Raw genomic sequence first — 21,223 nt, 5'->3', positions numbered from 1 at the left:
TTAATTTACATGTTTGTAATTTAGCCTTGTTTATATCTATTTCACAGACTATGTTTTGATCATAACTATAATTTTTTTTGCTATGTAAATGGTTTTGTTTTATGCAATAAGCATCAATATATGTAACTATACATTTTGCAAGTGTAACTAAGCTGATCTAATTATGTAAATGTACAATGTTATTTTTAAAGAAAAAGACCTAGACTCAATTTTCTAGAATTTATTTGATATAAAGAAGATATAATAGATATGCGAGAATGGAATGCCATTGATTAAAAATAATTATCGGTTTTTTATTTAATTAATTTTTGTTCATTGATTAGTATAGTCATAGTTATTAGTTATCATGGTTTTCAAGTTGTAGAGAGAGAAACAGGGGGGGGAGTCAATGTAAAAGCTATTGAGAGAAACCATCTAGGCCACTTAGGCCGGTCGTCGTGGGACAGTAACGCCACCGACGTTAAATCCACATGGGCACCGACGTGGCATCGCTTTTGCAGTATCGGCAGCGTTGTGGGGTGGTAAACAATGCGCTGAGGCGGCATCGGGTGGCGTTAAGTGAAGGTTTAGTCTTAATAGTTCACAAGTGAAATGACTAATTGGTTAAACCGAGAATGTAAAGGGTTAAAGATTACGAGTTAGTTTCAAGATTAAAAGGGAATGTTGAAAGATAATCTTAAAACTATCTAAAAATAGTTGGTGTTAAGTGAAACTTTAGTTTAAGTAATTAGAATTTTAATGTTTAGAGTTATCTATTAGTAGATATAATGTTAGTACTTAGTATTAGATTAAAATTTGAGATATTATAATTGAGAGAAGCATTTGGTATGATTATCATAGTTTTTTTAGTATAAACAGAGGTTAGAGTCATTGTATGTGGTTTTCGTTTTTAATAACATTGAAATAGTCAAGGTGAGTTACCACAAAAATATTGAGTTTGTTCGTGTTGCTTGATCCAACGAAGTCCAACATTAAGTTAGGCGGCGGCAATGTGTTAACGAAGGAAGAGGAAACGGAGGGGGGGGGGTATATGGACATGTATGGCGGCGGTTTCCGACGTGAAAAGGGTATAACGCCAGTCGTTACCCGTTTTTTACCGCCCCCAACGACCGACCTAAGTATACAACCAAAAATTTAGTTTGCTTCCTACAAAACTTTCTTTTAATATATATGTACAAAAAATAGTACATTGAAACTTTGAGTCTCGTAGTCATATTTTACAAGTCCTGTTATCGGAAAACTTTTTGTTTACTTCCAAAATCAACAATAACAGTCTCAATTTCAATACTACAAATAAACAAGCAAGAGTGTTGCAGGAAATTTGATATGACATTCTGTGATGTCAATCAACCTTTTAACTTTTTCTCTATTTTTTATTAATGATCCCGGAATGAAATTGACTTATTTTGGGTAACCTAATGTTAAAAGATGATCTCATACGTTTTTTTATGCATATAGCATTGTGTAGTCTAAGTCCATGATCTTCTAACCTGCCGTCGAAGACCCAATGCAGTAAAACCCAGTTTGGATCGAATTAATTTGACCTCCGCCCAATGCAGTAAAATCCGGTTATGATCGAATTTGACCTTAAGGCGTTACAGTATCAAACCCAAATCTTGACCTCTTCTTTAATGCCAGTTGAGCTAAACCTCTAAAACTCAACGGCAATCAACCTTTTAACTAGTTTTCTCAATCAACCTTTTAACTAGTTTTCTTTTTTACGGCATCAACCTTTTTGCTAGTTACTATATTCTTTTTGTTACTTATAAAACTAATTAAGATCATAATCATTCATTGAATACTTTTTCGTCGGTTTTATACACTTATCATGCATGTACATATACAATGCATATTCGGATATCATAAAATTATATATGTGGTCAAGGTCAACCAAATCAGTTTACACGTCCGATTCGAGGTTTCAAACCAGACTAAACCGTCAAAACTGAAAACCGAACTGTTTGATTTCCAACTTGATAACTTAATTGCTTCGTTATGAACGGTCTAATCTGATTCCTATTTTTTGATGGCGAAACTGTCACACCCCCAATCTAGGCCTAGGAGTATGAACCATAGTTGTTACCATATTTGTAAATAAATCAGAGTTATGGTTATTAGCGGAAGACTTTAAAATATAAGGATCGATATTATAAATATTTACAATACAAAAGACGAGACAAAAGTCTCGTTTGGTTTTACTTGTTTATATGTTTTACAAAACCACCAAGTTTTAATATTTACATAAAACTATCCGAGCCATCGGATACTTGAGCTTCTTCGTTCTCTCAAGCTCTAATCTTGATTACCTGCACAATGTTAAATAAAATACGTCAGCAACGCATGCTGGTGAATATGCTGACGCAAAAATATTTTCTTTACTTAATTACCCCTCGAGACCACATAAGCCTCGGCCCATCTGGCTTAAGAATAATCAAGTTAAAACAACAATCATTATAAACTCGTGTCTCTGCACTAGGTCACCTCAGCAAAACACCGCAACGTTTATGACATAACTTAGGTACTACAAATATACACATGGTCATTCCCCACTCGGACGTAACTTAGGTCCGGCCCATCGTGGCTGGAGGTCGTGACCAAGCGTGCTGCGATGTGCCCACCGCTTTCCACATATGAAAGGATCCAAACAAACATATACCATAGCCTAAGGGATGCCTTATACTCTTATTTATAATGTTTTTAGAGACACATAGCCTCATGTAAAGTTTTACACATAACACGTTTGTTTGTTTGAAATCAAGTTTGTAAAAGAAGGGCGTATTCACCTTTCAATGGGATCGGCTTCCAACACCGTCCGTTAGTTCTTCCTTCGCTATCTCGTACCTATAGTACGAGTATAACATTCATTAGTCGGATACAAGATCCGGCTTAAGACCTTTAGTCTTATCATCTCGATGAACCTTTAGTTCATTCTTTTATTTACTTTAAAACCTTTAGTTTTAATAGTAATTTATAAACCTTTAGTTTATATTGAAAACCCGACGTTTCTTCTTCTTTAAGAAACGTATTTCTTTTATTATTTAAGTATATTCATAATACTTAAATAATATATTTCTATAATAAAGAATAATCTTATCTTTATATATATTCATATATATATATATATATATATATATATATTATCTTTCTTTTCTTTCTTTTCTTTGTTAAATATTTCTTTCGTTTATCGAGAATAATATTGACTTAGGGTATTAAGCCCTTTCAATATTTTATTATTATTTTGGACGGGCATTATGCCTACCTTGCTTGGCTTGGCAATACCCTAGACACATGGGCAGCACTTCGACGCCGCTTGCTTATCAACTTCTAGTTGATCAGCACCTTCTTACACTTGGCACGCCTTTCGAGACGTCAACACCTTTGGCACGTACTTCGAGAAAATCACCGGGTCGTCGGGCAGTCTTCCTTCTTGTTCGGGATGTCGGGGAGTGGCACGTATATCGAGGTAACGAACACGGGAAACGAGGCTCGGGACACGTTTATTCGGGACGGAGCGTTGGCACACTTTACGAGGTAGTGAGAGAAAGCTAGAGAGAGAGTAATGTGTGTATTTGAGGTGTGTTTGAAATGAACCCGTGGCTGCCCTATTTATAGTGATTTTTGGATCCCACCGCGATACGCGATGGGTCACTTGGCAGCCTATCGCGTATCGCGATATAGACTTGATGACGCGGATAGTAGACCTGCCACGTGTCAACACGTGGCAAGCGCCGCCACACGTGTCAACACGTGGTGACACGTGGCAGCAGGCGCTGCCACCGTGTGCCACGTGGCACACGTGTCACGTTGTGTCAGACACCCCATCGCGATACGCGATGGGTGTCTTTCTTGACCCTATCACGTAGCGCGATGGGTCTAGAAAACAGAAATTTCAATTTAGTCCCTGGAGTTTGGAAATTGGCAGAATTGGTCCCCTGACTTTGGAAATTTTACATTTTTGGCCCAAAATTTACGTGATGTTACATCCTCCCTACCTTGAAATAAATCTCATCCTCGAGATTGCTTATGAGAATAAGTGGGGGTATTTCTTTCTCATTTCGGACTCGAGTTCCCAAGTATATACTCGGGTCCTCTTCGGGAGTCCCATTTTACTTTCACAATTTTCAAAGTTCGTCTTTTAAGTTTCTTTAACTTTGAATCTTCGATTTGGATTGGCCGTTCTACGAATTTTAAATTCTCGTTAATTTCTATGTCTTTTAATGGCATAGAAAGAGATTCGTCGGCTAGACATTTTCGTAGATTCGAAACATGGAATACATCGTGTATCCCTTGCATTTCCTCGGGTAGTCGCAATCGATATGCGACGGTACCAATTCGTTCGAGTACCTCCAAAGGTCCAACGAATCGAGGACTTAGTTTGCCTTTCTTGCCGAATCGGACTACGCCTTTCCACGGCGAGACTTTCAACAAAACTTTGTCACCGACATTGAATTCTAACGGCTTACGACGGACGTCGGCATAACTCTTTTGGCAATCACGTGCCGTCTTGAGTCGTTCGCGGATTTGAATAACCTTGTCGGTAGTTTCTTGGACTATCTCAGGTCCAGATAATTGATTATCTCCGGTTTCAGACCAGCACACGGGGTCCTACATTTTCGACCATATAACGCCTCGAATGGTGCGGTTTGAATGCTCGTGTGATAACTATTGTTATACGAAAATTCCATTAGGGGTAAGTGGTCATCCCAACCTCCACCTAAGTCTATAACACAAGCACGGAGCATATCTTCCAACGTTTGAATTGTCCTTTCACTTTGCCCATCAGTTTGTGGATGATAGGCGGTGCTAAGGTTTAGCTTTGTGCCGAGTGCTTGTTGGAAGCTTTTCCAAAAGTGAGACGTGAAACGACTGTCTCGATCGGAAATTATAGATAGCGGTACTCCATGCAAAGAAACAATGTTGTTTACATATATACGCGCTAATCTATCCATTGAGTACGACTCATTTATAGGTATGAAATGTGCGGATTTAGTTATACGATCCACAATCACCCATATAGCATTATGTTGTCGAGTCGTCTTTGGGAGTTTGGTTATGAAGTCCATAGTTATTAATTCCCACTTCCACACGGGAAGTTCGGGTTGCTGAAACAATCCCGAAGGCCTTTGGTGTTCGGCCTTGACTTTTAAACAACTAAGACATTTCGCCACATGCGAAGCGACATCCTTCTTCATTCCGTTCCACCAATAATTTGCTTTAAGATTTTGGTACATTTTGTCGCTTCCGGGATGCATCATATACTTGGACTTATGGGCTTTGTTTAAGATTTTCTCGCGCAATCCTCCAACGTTTGATACCCAAATTCTATTGCCAAGTCTTAGAATACCATCGTCACCCTTGACTAGCGAGTCAATGGTGCCGTTTCGTTTTTCGTCGGAGATTTGGTTTTCGTTAATCGCTTGAGTTTGCGCGGATTTGATTTGGTCAATAAGATCGATTTGAAGTTCTAGTCTTAATGCTCGGACTCTTTTTGGCTTTTCGTGCTCTTTACGACTTAAGGCGTCGGCCACAACGTTAGCCTTACCTTCGTGATAAACGATCTCGCAATCATAGTCGTTAAGAGTTTCCATCCTGCGTCGTTGGCGCATATTAAGCTCTTTTTGATCGAATATGTGTTTTAAACTTTTGTGATCAGTGTACATGATGAATCTTATTCCATAGAGATAGTGCCTCCATATCTTAAGTGCAAAGATTATGGCGCCTAACTCTAGATCGTGAGTTGTGTAATTCTTTTCGTGCACCTTAAGTTGTCGAGAGGCGTAAGCTATAACTTTCTTGCGTTGCATCAACACACATCCCAAACCGGAATGTGACGCATCGCAAAAGACCACGAAGTCTTCAATACCTTCTGGCAAAGCCAGTATAGGAGCTTGGGTAAGTTTTTGTTTAAGTATATCGAACGCCTCTTGTTGCTTTGTTCCCCACTCATACTTGATGTTTTTACGAGTTAATGAAGTTAAGGGAACAACGATTCGAGAGAAGTTTTCAATGAACCTCCGATAGTAGTCGGCCAATCCCAAGAAACTTTGGATCTCGGTTGGCGACTTTGGAACTTCCCACTTTGAGATAGCTTCAATCTTAGCGGGATCTACTTGAATTCCGTTAACGTTTATTATGTGACCAAGAAATTGCACTTCGTGTAACCAGAACTCGCATTTCGAGAACTTGGCGTACAACTTTTCGGTTCTTAGAATTTCAAGTAAGGTTCGAAGGTGATTCTCGTGATCATCCTTAGATTTAGAGTAAATAAGTATGTCGTCGATGAAAACGATTACAAATTTATCTAAATAAGGCTTGCAGATACGGTTCATCATATCCATAAACGCGGCTGGCCCATTAGTGAGTCCGAATGGCATAACGGTGAACTCATAATGGCCATACATCGTTCGGAAGGCGGTTTTAGGAATGTCTTCAGTTTGAACCTTGAGTTGGTGATAGCCGGAACGAAGATCGATCTTGGAAAAATAGCTAGCACCTTGAAGCTGATCGAACAAGTCATCGATACGCGGAAGTGGATAACGATTCTTGATGGTAACTTTATTAAGAGCTCGGTAATCGATGCACATCCGCATGGATCCATCTTTCTTCTTAACGAATAGTATTGGCGCTCCCCATGGTGATGAACTTGGTTGTATAAAGCCTTTCTCGAGTAATTCGTCAAGCTGTTTCTTTAGTTATTTCATCTCGGTTGGCGCGAGGCGATAAGGAGCTTTGGCGATCGGAGCAGTACCAGGAATAAGATCAATTCTAAATTCTACTTCACGATCGGGAGGAATGCCGGGGAGTTCATCAGGAAATACATCGGCATAATCAGAAACAACATGAACATCCTTGCTTTCTTTGGGTTTGGATTCTTCGGTGACGTAGGCCATGAATGCTAAGCATCCTTGATGCAAACATTTGTTAGCCCTTATTATGGAGATTAAGCTAACTTGGCCAGCGTCCTTGTCCCCTTCAATTCGTATTGTACGTTTATCCGGGGCTTGGAGTTCAACAGTCTTGGTATTGCAAATGATACGTGCATGGTTGTCGGATAACCAATCCATACCCAATACAACATCAAAACCAGCAAGAGTCATGGGTAACAATTGAATAGGAAAAACATAACCGGCTAACAAGATTTTTCCGTTTTCTAAGGCTTCGGAGATTTTAACAATGTCGCCATTAGCGGTTTCGACGTTTAGAGTTTTATTAAGTCTGATTAAAGGTTCGTTTAATAGACTACAAAACTTATAATCTATAAAACTTAAATTGGCTTATGAATCAAACAAGACTCTAGCATAGGCTTTGTTAACAAGAAACGTACCAGTTATAGTTTCCGGCATATCAGCCGCTTTCTTTGTGTCAAGGACAAAGACTCTTGCATTGCCCTTCTTGGGCTCATTCTTCTGACCGCTACCACCCGCACCACCAGTCGCGGGTTTATTTTTAGGACATTCGAAGCTAAGATGTCCCATCTCTTTGCAGTTATAGCAGGTCATCTTCTTTTTCCAGCAATCGGCCGTGGCGTGGCCGGGTCTATTACACGATTCACAGACTCGGGAAGCAAAGTTGCATCTACCTCGATGATGCTTCTTGCAAATTTTGCATTGAGGGACGCCGAAATTGGAGCTAGAACTTCGTTGGTCAACCCCTTTACCCTTGAAGCGGGTATCTCCACCTTTTCTCGAGTCATGTGCTGGTACAACCTTCCTATATTCCTCCTTATTGCGGATCATTCCGCCCATCAAGTATCCTGCTAACTCCATCGCGGAATCAACAGTTTGTGGCAAGTGCGATCTTACCATATCACGAATTTCGCGAGGTAGTCCCCATATGTAACGTGTAACTTTGCTAGACTCGGGCGTGACTAGCTGGGGCACTAAACGGCAATACTCGTGGAATTTTGTGTTATACTCACGAAGGTTTGTTCCAACAAACTTGTGAGCTAAAAACTTGGTTTGGATCTGGTCTGTCTCATGCATCGGACAGAATTTTGACATCATCAACTCCTTGAATTCATTCCAGGTCAAACTATACATTGCTTCTCTTCCCCTACTTAGGAGTAATGCGTTCCACCATTCGTGTGCTTCGCCTTTGAACATCAAGGTGGAGTATTGGATCTTTTCCTCCTCCGTACACTTGCTCGTGATCACTATTGTCTCCATTTCTTCGAGACACCGTACGGTATTGATGGCTCCTTTGTCGCCGTAAAATACTTTTGGTCCGTAATATTTAAAGTCTTTGAACGAGCATCCCCCGATTTTCAGTTTCTTAAATTCTTGTCTTATGCCTCCGTCGGCATTTGATTCGTGCATGCTTTCGTCCATGCGAGAGGGTCTAGATCGGGGTTTGGAAACAGACTTTCGAGAAGGATTTTCAGAATGAGAATGTTTCGTTTGGGATCTATTTTCATATGCTTCTCTAACAGCCTTATCAATCATTTGTTGTATTTGATTCATGTATTTTTCGGGAATCGAATCCTCTTGTGCTTTCTCGGGACCTTTCCCTTTCGCTTCTCGTTTCTCGGCTTCCTTTCGGGAAACCTCACAATTATCGCTTTGTCTAGACATTTTCTTTTAAATCTTTTTATCTTTTATTTTCCTTGATCTGAAATTTAACATATTTCTTTTCTTATTATACAAGTTTTATTTATTTCACATCCATATACATATCATAAATGATATGTATATTATTTTACAACATACTTTATATATTGTTAAAACAATATATAAGATCCTATCCTTATTACATATGGTACATATTATACAAACTATTTTATGCACATAAACCTTTTCTTCTCATGTCATCCTCTTCTCAATCTTTTATAAACTTCTTCATAACTTTAGTGAGCTTGTTGCATTTGCGAAGAAGTTTGTCTCCCATTTTCTTTTTCTTCTTTCCATCAACATCAATCTTCTTTCTCAACTCATCAGTTTCTTGTAAGGCTCGATCCAGATGCTCCTCCTGAGACTGCGGTATGTCGGTAGGATACCCATATCTTGGAGGTGGGTCGCGGTAACCCATCATCACAGTGTCGTAGTGATTCTTGGGATCTGGGTATGGTGATGCAGTCACATCGGAGGGATAATTGAAAAATGCATCGGCTGCTTCATTTTGCTCACGAATTTCATTGGCCTGTTCTTCAATGGATGGAATCTCGCCTTGATATGGTGGGAAACTTGTTGACGCCTTTCCCTTGAGTTCATGGAGGAATTTCATGTACGGGTCCACAGATCCATAGTTTGGGGTTGATTGTTGCTCATCCATTGGTGTGGTTACTTCGTGTGGATTGTCCGGGTATTCCTCTTCTGGGTCGGTTTCCTCGTTTGGTTCCTCTTCGGTCATTTCTGGATCAGTTTCCTCTTTTGGTTCCTTCTCTAGCTCTTCTTCAGTCATTGCGGGCATGTAGATCTTCTCGTATGGCATAGTCACCCTCATCTTGGGCTTATGAGACGGCTCTTTATTGTTGATGTGGGAATTGGCAGTATCCATTGTTGAAGTACCGGTATGCCACCTTCGCTGGTCGGAGTGGCATTTCATCCATTCGGAAGAAGGAGATTTGGGTTCCTCCTTGATTGGTAAGTTTGCGAGGAAAGGTTATAACGGGTGTGGATTTAGCGGCACATACGTTGGATCTGATTAATGTAGTGGAGTCTCCATCGGTTGATATGTTGGTACCTCTAATGAGTGATACATTGGCAGACTTGTCGGGTGATAACTCGAGTGTCTTGGCGGTTGGTACACTTGATGTGGAGTGTTGTCCAAATGGTAGATAGGACTTGGTTCCATGTTGGGATGTTGGCTAGGTCCTTCATTGAAATTGAAAAATGACTCGAAATAATCCTTGCTCATAATGTCTTTGGGGAATTTATAATACTTCCATGCTCTTCTTGCTTCATTATCATAATACTTCATTAATTCTTCGTAAGACATCTTTGGGTGGTTTAGAATGTAAAGAGGGAAAGAAAGGGTTACCAACCAATCTTATCCCTATTCAAATAAAAAAATAAATATTTCCTATGCTTGAATCGAAGCTTGGGTATTGTTTTATGATACCCAATTCGCTAAGATCGATGGCTCTGATACCAACCTGTCACACCCCCAATCTAGGCCTAGGTGTATGAACCATAGTTGGTACCATATTTGTAAATAAATCAGAGTTATGGTTATTAGCGGAAGACTTTAAAATATAAGGATCGATATTATAAATATTTACAATACAAGAGACGAGACAAAAGTCTCGTTTGGTTTTACTTGTTTATATGTTTTACAAAACCACCAAGTTTTAATATTTACATAAAACTATCCGAGCCATCAGATACTTGAGCTTCTTCGTTCTCTCAAGCTCTAATCTTGATTACCTGCACAATGTTAATTAAAATACTTCAGCAACGCATGCTGGAGAATATGCTGACGCAAAAATATTTTCTTTACTTAATTACCCCTCGAGACCACGTAAGCCTCGGCCCATCTTGGCTTAGGAATAATCAAGTTAAAACAACAATCATTATAAACTCGAGTCTCTGCACTAGGTCACCTCAGCGAAACACCGCAGCGTTTATGACATAACTTAGGTACTACAAATATACACATGGCCATTCCCCACTCGGACATAACTTAGGTCCGGCCCATCGTGGCTGGAGATCGTGACCAAGCGTGGTGCGATGTGCCCACCGCTTTCCACATATGAAAGGATCCAGACAAACGTATACCATAGCCTGAGGGCTGGCTTATACTCTTATTTATAATGTTTTTAGAGACACATAGCCTCATGTAAAGTTTTACACATAACACGTTTGTTTGTTTGAAATTAAGTTTGTAATAGAAGGGCGTATTCACCTTTCATTGGGATCGGCTTCCAACACCGTACGTTAGTTCTTCCTTCGCTATCTCGCACCTATAGTACGAGTATAACATTCATTAGTCGGATACATGATCCGGCTTAAGACCTTTAGTCTTATCATCTCGATGAACCTTTAGTTCATTCTTTTATTTTCTTTAAAACCTTTAGTTTTAATAGTAATTTATAAACCTTTAGTTTATATTGAAAACCCAACGTTTCTTCTTCTTTAAGAAACGTATTTCTTTTATTATTTAAGTATATTCATAATACTTAAATAATATATTTCTATAACAAAGAATAATCTTATCTTTATATATATTCATATATATATTTTATCTTTCTTTTCTTTATTTTCTTTGTTAAATATTTCTTTCGTTTATCGAGAATAATATTGACGTAGGGTATTAAGCCCTTTCAATATTTTATTATCATTTTGGACGGGCATTATGCCTAACTTGCTTGGCTTGGCAACACCCTAGACACATGGGCAGCACTTCGACGCCGCGTGCTTATCAACTTCTACTTGATCAGCACCTTCTTACACTTGGCACGCCTTTCGAGACGTCAACACCTTTGGCACGTACTTCGAGAAAATCACCGGGTCGTCGGGCAGTACTTCCTTCTTGTTCCGGATGTCGGGGAGTGGCACGTATATCGAGGTAACGAACACGGAAAACGAGGCTCGGGGCACGTTTATTCTGGACGGAGCGTTGGCACGCTTTACGAGGTAGTGAGAGAAAGCTAGAGAGAGAGTAATGTGTGTATTTGAGGTGTGTTTGAAATGAACCCGTGGCTGCCCTATTTATAGTGATTTTTGGATCCCATCGTGATACGCGATGGGTCACTTGGCAGCCTATCGCGTATCGCAATATAGGCTTGATGACGCAGATAGCTGACCTGCCACGTGTTGACACGTGGCAGGCGCCGCCCACACGTGTCACGTTGTGTCAGACACCCCATCGCGATATGCAATGGGTGTCTTTCTTGACCCTATCGCGTGGCGCGATGGGTCTAGAAAACAGAAATTTCAATTTAGTCCCTGGAGTTTGGAAATTGGCAGAATTGGTCATTGACTTTGAAAATTTTACATTTTTTGCCCGAAATTTACGTGATGTTACAGAAATATTTTGAAGATGGATAAAAGAAAGTGTTTGATTCAACTTTTGATTTGTTTATGCCCATCAAAATCAAGTCATGAACTCTATTGTGTATGCTCAAATTATATTAGCCGTTGGACCTATCTATGGGGACGCCTAGTCATGGCGTACACATTTTTTTCTATATAGAACTTCATCTTTAACCATCAACACGTCTTAAAGTGCATGCGCTCATGAGAGAGAGAGGGAGAGAGAGAGATTGACGCAATGTGTCCTTTACAAATTATTCGCTAACAATTCTTCAAAATAAATACGAAATCAAAGATAAAACCTTAGACGATGGTTGAATCCGGCTACGGAAAAATTGGGAATAATCGTAAGGACAAATTGTTTTAAAGGAAATAAATTAGCTAATTAAATCAAATTAAGAGTGTGTTTGGGATTCCTTATTTAAGTTGAAAAGGACTTATTGTGATAAGTAGAAAAGGACTTATAAATTTATAATAAGGGGTTTCCAAAAAAATGTTTGGATTAATAAAAGTCTATAAGTTGTTTTTTAAAAAGTGTTTATTTAACTTATTGATGGAAAGTGACCAAAAATGACACTTTTATATAAGTGAATAAGTTGTCTTTAAAAAGCGTTTGGGTGGAATGAAAGGGTGGATTGGGTATTCTAAACATATAAGGAGATAAGTTACCATATCCCAACTTATTTAAAACTCATTTTTTAGCCTTATGAATAAGGAGAAAGTAAAAATGCCTTATTGATTCCTAAACACTATATAAACATAATAATGACTTATTTATCCTATATAAGTCATAATAAGAGAAAAATAAGAAATCCCAAACACACCCTAAGTTTAAAAGTTTGCATTTGCCTTGAAATTTTAAGTGATATTCAAATAACTCCATTTTATTACCCTTATTTTCTTTTCATAAACAAACATTTAAAGTTCATAAAAAAATTGTCTGAAAATTATGTATATAAAGTTCTATTAAGATATTAAGATATTGGGTATATATTATGGTAAAGAATAATCTGATTAACTAAAATTAAGTAAACCTTGAAAACTTTCTCGGTTCGAGCTTTGTTCATGACAAATTATCGTGCGTGAGTCAAAGGTTTTACCATATTGGATCTTTGGGCGATGGATCTCCCCTGAAATTGGTGAGTGTCATATGCGATTGCGGGCGTGAGTGACATTTTGCCAGTAAGGATACCCGTAGGTGACCAGATTATGTTAGATCGTTAAAAAAATATCGGAATCAAGTATGGGTTAAGAGATCGAACCCTTAAACCATTAGTATTGTTAGATAAAAGAGGGGTATGAAGTGAAATGTGTTTTTTTTTTTTTTTAAATTGTTAATTTAAGGCCGGGTTGGAACTTATGATTATTTTTAGCCGAATTGGATTTTAATAATCTAAACTTAATGCAGTTGGCCGATAATGATTCCAACTTAAAAAATTGTTGTCACGGGTCCCAACATTCACACAATTTGTTTTCATTATATCTCTATTAAAAAACGTAACGACATTAATTTTTTTTCAAATTTCAAATTGATGTTTAGGGCTTTCGATCGGAATGAGGATACGTATCGATTGATGTAAACTTACCTCGAAACGGTGCTCTAAACAGCTTGATTTTTGTTAATTAAAAGTTTACACACCGGTGACAGCTATTTTCTAAATTTGGATTATTATCGGACTACTGTAATAAATTGGGATTATTAAAATCCAATTTGCCTTATTTTTATGATATAACATGTGTTTAATTTGAAGAACAATTATAGAGATGAGATAATATGTACCAAAAAGAAGCAAACTTGTTACATCATCCCAATAGGATATAAAATGCCAAGATCGATCACATGTATTATTATCGTACTGGACATAATGTTTTATAAGGACAGTATGAGTTATTATCATCAAATTATACGGACTATATATATATGATGCAGTAAATTGTCACTAAAGTGGTAGGTTGGAACACTAACAAAATCATTATATAGCATATATATTTTGGGGGTGTAAACGAGCCGCGTCGAAACTTGACTAGGCTTGAGCTTGGCTCATTTAATTTACTCGAGCTCGGGCTCAACTTGTGAGTTTCGTTTTGAAGCTTTGACTCGGCTCGAGTTCAACTAATTTATTATTTACTAATTAACACGTATTTTTTTAATTATACTTAGATTATCTAATAAAAACCTTAAACGAACCAAAGTAAGGCGCGAGCTTAGACGTGCAATGTGAAATTAATACATAAACACCCAAAAGATATAAACAATATAAAAATGCACAAGGCTCGTTAAACCTAAACGAGCTTCTCATACAAGAGCTCAAGCTCAATAACAAAGCAAACTTTCTTTGAGGCTCGGACTCAGTTCTAACTCGAAAAGACTGGGCTCATTTCAAGCTTTTTAATAACCAGAGCTCGATAGTTCGGGAACAGCATGGCTCGTGAACACCCTAATTTAATGAAGGGCCCCTCTTCTCTCTCTCTCTAAGACACTCTATAATAAAATTAATTACTCTTACTCCTTGCACAGATAGATGATCATCGGAAACTAACAAAGACCCACAGATCGATACATCATCTAGAAACCTATTTTAGAGCCTGTAACACCAACAAAACTGCCACTGAAACCACTGCTTCTTTTCTCTCTCTTACTGTCATCAACACTAGCCAATTATTTAAACCATCATATATATAACATATGCAACAACTTTATTTTTTCTTTATTTTTTACAAGAATTTATGTCGTTACTTAAACCCAAAACTTTCCAATCGTTTGATGTTTTAAAAAAATTATCTTTGTCAATGAACCATCAACGTACATTGGCGCAACACCATATACAACATAATAATAGTAATAACAATTAAGTGCGATCTAGTTCAAGATACTTCATCCGTCCCATTAAAAGTGTCTATATATCATTTTTTATTTATTACATTACAAATGTATACATTCAAAATTTATTAGTCTATTTCCAATTTATTAGCATTTATAAACAGTATTGATGGACCCAATTTCAAGGGTCATTTGATACGCAAAAAATATAATTTAATCTACCTTAAAATTTGTGTTTTTCAAAATATGACACTTTTAATGAGACGGATAAAGTATTATATACTCATTAAGCAATCTACAAAAGGGTATTCTTTTCTTGAAATAATTAGTAAAGGCAAAGCAGCTAATTAACTTGATCATATACATATGCAACAAGAACTACAACATAACAATAATAATAACAATTAAGTTGAATATAGTTCAAGATATTAGACACCCATTAATCAACTTACCAAAATGTATTCTTTTCTTACAACAATAACTAAAAAAAGCACCAAGATCAAGAAAACGACGGTGGCGGTGGTGGCGACGACGGTGTTTTCAACAACGGCGCTTGCGGCGGCCGCTTTCTTTTCTTCTTCTCATAACTAATCCCTCTAGCCTTAGCTTGAGAATCCCTAACTTCACGTAAATAAAGCCTTACAGCACGAACCCTAAAGGGGTTATTTTCCGTCTGCCCACCGTTTTCCTCATAGGCCGCCCTGAGGCGGCCTATGAGGGCATCAAGACTGCCCCACGCCTGCCGAAGCGGACAGGGACAGGGGGCAGGCGGACTAGGGTGTCCAAAGAATGGACAAATTTGTGTGTGCACTTTCGTTTTACCAAATTGGTCTAAATATTTTAAAAACTCAAGAACATGTGCACCACTACACCTAGAAAGAGTTAATGGTGGCCTGTGGTTCTTTAGGTACTGTCCAAATGTGTTCCAGTCACGGCGTTTTTGGTTCTCATAGCGGCTGAGAGTGGTGGTGGTTTGAGAAGTGGTAGAAGATGAAGAAGATGTTGGACTCATCAACATATTTGTGATGGTAGAGTCATGAGCTTCTTGTAGTTGTGGAACAACATCCATGCTAAAAGGTTGATACTTGTCCATTGTTATGTATAATTGAGTACAAAAAAGAGAGATCTAGTGGAATCCAAACTAGGGTTTCTTGTAAAAAGTTGTAATTATTATTATTATTATTATTATTATTATTATTATTATTATTATTATTATTATTATTATTATTCAAGAAACAAGTACACAAACCCTAAAGATTATTCTAGGGTTTGTTCAAGATTCTTGAATTGGCTATGTTACCTATGTATAGATCAAGATTTCAAGATTCTTGATGAGTGGAGTGGATGTTTGAGTATGAGCAAAAGAAACAAGGTGAACAACAATATTATTATTACAAGAATTCAAGAAATATATAACACAAAACCTAAAGAGTTCTAGGGTTTGTTCAAGATTCTTGAAGTGATTATAGAACAAGATGAAGGAGATGACATATGGTGTAGATCAAAATTTCAAGATTCTTGATGAGTGGAGTGGATGTTTGAGTTTTTGAGCATGAAACAAGGTGGACAACAAAATTCAAAAATTCAATAAATAACTCAAACCCTAAAGATTTTAAGGTTTCATCAAGATTCTTGAAGTGATTATAGAACAAGATGAAGGAGATGACATATGGGTGTAGATCAAGATTTCAAGATTTGTGATATGAGTGGATGTTTGAGCATGAAACAAGGTGGAAAACAATGGAGGAACAAAGAGATTGGGAGTTAATAATATTCATTCTTTTTACCAAGAAAGGTATGCAAGTGCAAGTAGTATATAGAGATGGTTAGGATAAGAGATGGTGTTTGAAATTACTCAATTAGGGCTTTTGTGGAAATGAAAGAGATTGATTGACAAAGAGATGTTGGAAAAAGAAGTGGACTTCACAAAATAGGCTACAACAACTGTAAAATAAAAGGGAAAATACAATTTGACAGTTGATTCTTTTTATGTGCATGACATAGAAACACACATAGATATTTCATATATTTCTAAGTTTTAACTTCTTACCCATATTTTAGAGATTTCATGCAAATGGTAATTTTATATTTTTTTAAACAGCAAAATTGCATTTAACAAAGTAGCAACAAGCTACATAAAAAAGTAGTGCTAGTTGATATGGCTTGAAAAGGGTGAACGTGGATTGTATAAGTATCACTCATTCAATTCAAGTTACTGTTTACTTTATGTTAACTAAGAATTATACGTATAGAGTACAAATTAACTGAACGTTTGGTGAACCGTTTGTGAATTGTTTCACAAAAAGTTAAAAGTTAATATATGTATGTCTATTTAATAAACGAATATATATAGACATAAAAGATTCTTCATTTAGTTAGATGAACGAACATAAACTTTGTTTATTTAAATTTAATAATAGTTAAAAAGAATCACAAGGTTTATTATGGTTCATCTTTTACAAACGTTAAAAATAAGTTATCTAAATGAAAATGGTCGAAAGTAATTGTCGTCTTTAATGATTTTTCACTGCGATACAAATAATAACTGTCAACGGATTTTTAACGGAAATTTAGAAAAACCTTAAAACTATTTAAAAATTGTGATCCAATTCAACATTTCGTTGTTTTGGTGGGAGAGCATTCATGATGAACATTCTCTCGGAAGTCTATCAGTATTACTGGATAAAATTCCAATAAGATTACCACCTTATTTTTTATGGAGAATGTCGTTATGTGACTCATTAGTTTCAATATTTTAAACATTGTAGCCTTGACATTTTACCATGGGTTGTTTCAATTTTCTAAAAACTATAGCCTCGACGTATTTCGGCTGTATTTGATCGTTGCATGCCTTGTGGAAGGAACCATTGGCGTATATTTTTGTTAGCGCGTTGTTGGAATAGGTAGCTTTGGAAACAAAATAGTTTGTCATCAGTGCGTTTTGTGCTAAATAGACACCAAAATGACAAGTTAGTACCAGGAGTTGTTTTCCAATGTGTGCATGATCTCTCTTGTGCACACGTATAAATGTATTTTATTTGTATATGTTGTCCAATGTGAGCAATTAGGACACGGTGTTATACATCTTTATAGAAATTAAAATCTCCGCTTCGTACACTAAACTCTAAACTAATTTACGAGGGTTATATCGTGTAGTGTAATTTGTGATCATATTTGAAAATATAATGTAAATTGATATTTCTATTTAATAATTGAAATTTGGATTTATGTTTTTTTTTTTTTTTTTTGTGTGACCAATTTACAAGTTATGCATAAGTCATTTTGGGTTTAGTAAATTAATTAAAAATATGGTTTGACTTTTGGTTGTTTCTTTAGATTGGTTTAGATAATAACCAAATTTTGCTTTCTATTTTTTACAATGTTTTAATTATTAAGGGTGAACCTTAGTGCAACGGCAATGTGCCAGTTGACTTAGAGGTCAGGCGTTTTGAGTCACAAAACAACATTTTATAAAAATACAGTGTGATTAAGCATGTATACAACAGGCTCAAGTTAGCCCGACACCCAGGCTTTGTGCACCTGAAACCTTGTGCACCGGGTTTTTCTTTTTTGATTTTGATTATATTTTACTGATTGGTGCAGTTTTTATATGTGTTATTACTTATTAATTGCGCATATATCGTTATAAATCCATGTTTTATACACATTTTCCAAGTTTTGTAAAAATTACACTTTTATATATTTGGTTATGGTTAAGTTTGAAGAGAGAAATGAGTTGAAATAATAAAAAGAATACGATGAAAATTTAAAAATTACAATTTATCATGGCTAGTGGTTTAACTGTGTAGGTGTTTAAAATGCTAATGGGCTAAAATAAGTTTGCAGGCCCACAATTAAACTAATTGCCAGCCCAAAATCAAATTTTTATTTAATTTCAATATCAATTTATACTATACCTTGAATAATATACATTTTTAAGAGCACACGGAGTGAGAAGTCATGGGAGAAAACTGGTACCGAGTAGAAAACAAAGTTTCCCATCTTTCCCGGGTCACTTTTCATCGTGTTCGTGGAGTATTCAAAAGATAGCTGGGGGAGAGGGGGGGATGCAAGGAAAAAATTGCGAAAGCTGAGAAAAAATGGAAAGAAAATTAAACTAAGAGAACCAAGAACAACCCCCCCCCCCCCCCCCCCCACCACCACCAAAAAAAAGAAACAAATTAACCCATTTAAGTTTTGATTTCCCTTTTATAACCTATGTTTATTAAATTAGTGGAAAAAAAACAATAAATACATTGTACTGGATACTTTTTTACTATCAACATTTCAGTGTAAATTTTGTTGAAACGGTAGAGTATTAAAATCGTAAACGACCTTAGTGTTACATGTGCCTACGGGGTGGAAAAAATGGTGTTCGGCGTAAAACCGAATCGAAAATGTATATCTAGTACGTTGTCCAATTCTAATTTTTATGAAATCAAATCCGGTATAATTTATTTGCAACCTATTTTTTTTTCTTTTTTAAATAAAAAACTTATTTTAAATCATTAGACTACTTTTATTTTTTAATTCATTTTTGTTCGCTAATAAATAACGTTTGTAACACCGTTGCATAATAACACATATGTAATGATTTAGTTTAACAGACTTTTTTGAATTTAAATTCACTTGATAATAGGTTCTATCATCATTACATTATTACATAATATCATTTGTGACAAGAGATATTTTATGAAGCATACATTATCTATAGAAGCAATGTGTTTAAAGATCATGGGGAAATTGGTAGGGCAAAGGTTGCTTTCTATGTGTTCGTGCATTATGCCAGACTACGAGGGTTCAACTAATCTCGATCATTTTCACTTCTGAACACATACGGTACTCTCACACGTAACTTTCATAGCAACATCTCGTTGGATGCGGGGGACAGATGGACCGACACAAACGTTGTCTAAGGATGGGCAAAAGTCTGTATGTTAATGTCACGTTTCTCACGGGAAAATGCATTTAAGGATGCTCTGATATATAGACTTGTCTGGGTTATATGTTTGATGAATTTACCAAAGCACTCTTTAATCTTGATATTCGTTTAATAAATCAATAATATACAAACGAGAGCAACTCATATTTCTTAAAACCTTATTTGGATTATTTTACACACTTTTAGGGACCGCCGGCAAGAACTTTTGAAAGCTATATGTGATTACGACAAAGTTTATTCACAACTTACGTATACGATCCAAACTCAATAGCATCTCGAGAAAGGTCGGAACCACCAGACACTATACGATCTCTTAGATCTTTAATCATTTTGTATCTCTCCATTTCGTCTTCGTACTCTTTCATTGATGCCACCCCTAAAACTTTCTCTTCGTTTTTCATGTCGAGCCCAAATTCCCACTCGATGCAATCAGAGTTACGTCTCAAAAGTATATCGTTTTGCGCGTTTGGCATTTGATCATTTACAACCTCACCCTTATTCTCAAACCACGATATACCCTCAGTTTCCTCGCCAAGGGTGTTTGCGTCATTTACCACTTTTCTTTTTTCGTTCTCATACCATAATGAACGAGAGGTTTCGTCCCACATGGTCTCTTCGTTTTTGTTTACAAATTTGTTGTAGTTAGAAGTCTGGCTCTGATACCATGATAAAATTTTAGGGGTTATATGGCTTATGCCATTATCAGCTTCCAAAAGTTTCTCAATTTCTAAAATATTCACTTGTTTATGTTTATCCTCATACTCGTACTTTGCATCTATAAGTTTCATCTGGACCCGTTCCTCACGTAACATGTCAGCAACACGAAGCATTTCTCTCTCCTCTTCTATTTCTTTCCGAACTCTTTCAGATTCTTTTTTCTTTTCTTCAAGCTCGACTCTATCTTCTTCAATACTACGTGCCATCTTTTCACATAACTGTTCCAAGAGCTCGGTTGCTTTCTTTTCTGACTAGGCTTTCTTTACAGCTTTTGCTAAAACCGACTTCGTATTCACTAATTCTCGACCTAACTTCTTGTTCATTCATTCAGTTTGTCGTCTAAGTTTCCTTTCGGTCTCTAATTCTCTTGATACTGTCTTGACCGCAAGTCGGATCTTGTCTTGCTCTTTGGACTCGTCTCCACTTGTATGGTTGGACCGTTGTTCTTGGATTAATTTGTTGACGTGGTACCGAGCCTTGTTGAGCTCGTGGTTCAGTGTCGAGGCTAGGGACATGCTCGTTGGATGGCGGTGATCATGGTTCGAGTCCGCGGTCCACATGTGAGTTAAAAGTTTGAGTAATTCTCTTGATACTATTAGTGAATGCTTGATTTCATCCAAACCATGTATTGGTTTTATTATAGATTGTCCGTTGACTTTATTGACCGTTTCAATCTCCCCACAAGGTTTTGATTTTTCCTGACATATGGAATATGACAATTGTGTCACACTTGTATTATATAATAAAGTATAAAATGTATGTTATACATTATAA

The 21,223-nt window shown here is 36.8% G+C and overlaps 1 protein-coding gene across 1 annotated transcript; it reads right to left on the bottom strand.

Annotated features, from left to right (window-relative positions):
• Positions 1–15,289: 15,289 nt before the first annotated feature.
• LOC143600539 (protein LIGHT-DEPENDENT SHORT HYPOCOTYLS 4-like) lies at positions 15,290–15,883 on the bottom strand. Its single transcript, XM_077078199.1, has one exon. The coding sequence runs from the start codon at positions 15,881–15,883 to the stop codon at positions 15,290–15,292; it is 594 nt and encodes a 197-aa protein (XP_076934314.1).
• Between the last annotated feature and the right edge of the window lie 5,340 nt (positions 15,884–21,223).

The sequence above is a fragment of the Bidens hawaiensis genome, unplaced genomic scaffold, assembly GCF_021521415.1.
Source record: "Bidens hawaiensis isolate Kalapana, Puna unplaced genomic scaffold, B.hawaiensis_p1.1 tig00054259_1, whole genome shotgun sequence".
Taxonomy (NCBI): domain Eukaryota; kingdom Viridiplantae; phylum Streptophyta; class Magnoliopsida; order Asterales; family Asteraceae; genus Bidens; species Bidens hawaiensis.
This window is presented reverse-complemented; position numbering and strand designations above follow the sequence as displayed.

Excerpts from the sequence above, each read along its gene's own strand:
- LOC143600539 (XM_077078199.1), bottom strand. The coding sequence starts at position 15,883 with ATGGACAAGTATCAACCTTTTAGCATGGATGTTGTTCCACAACTACAA.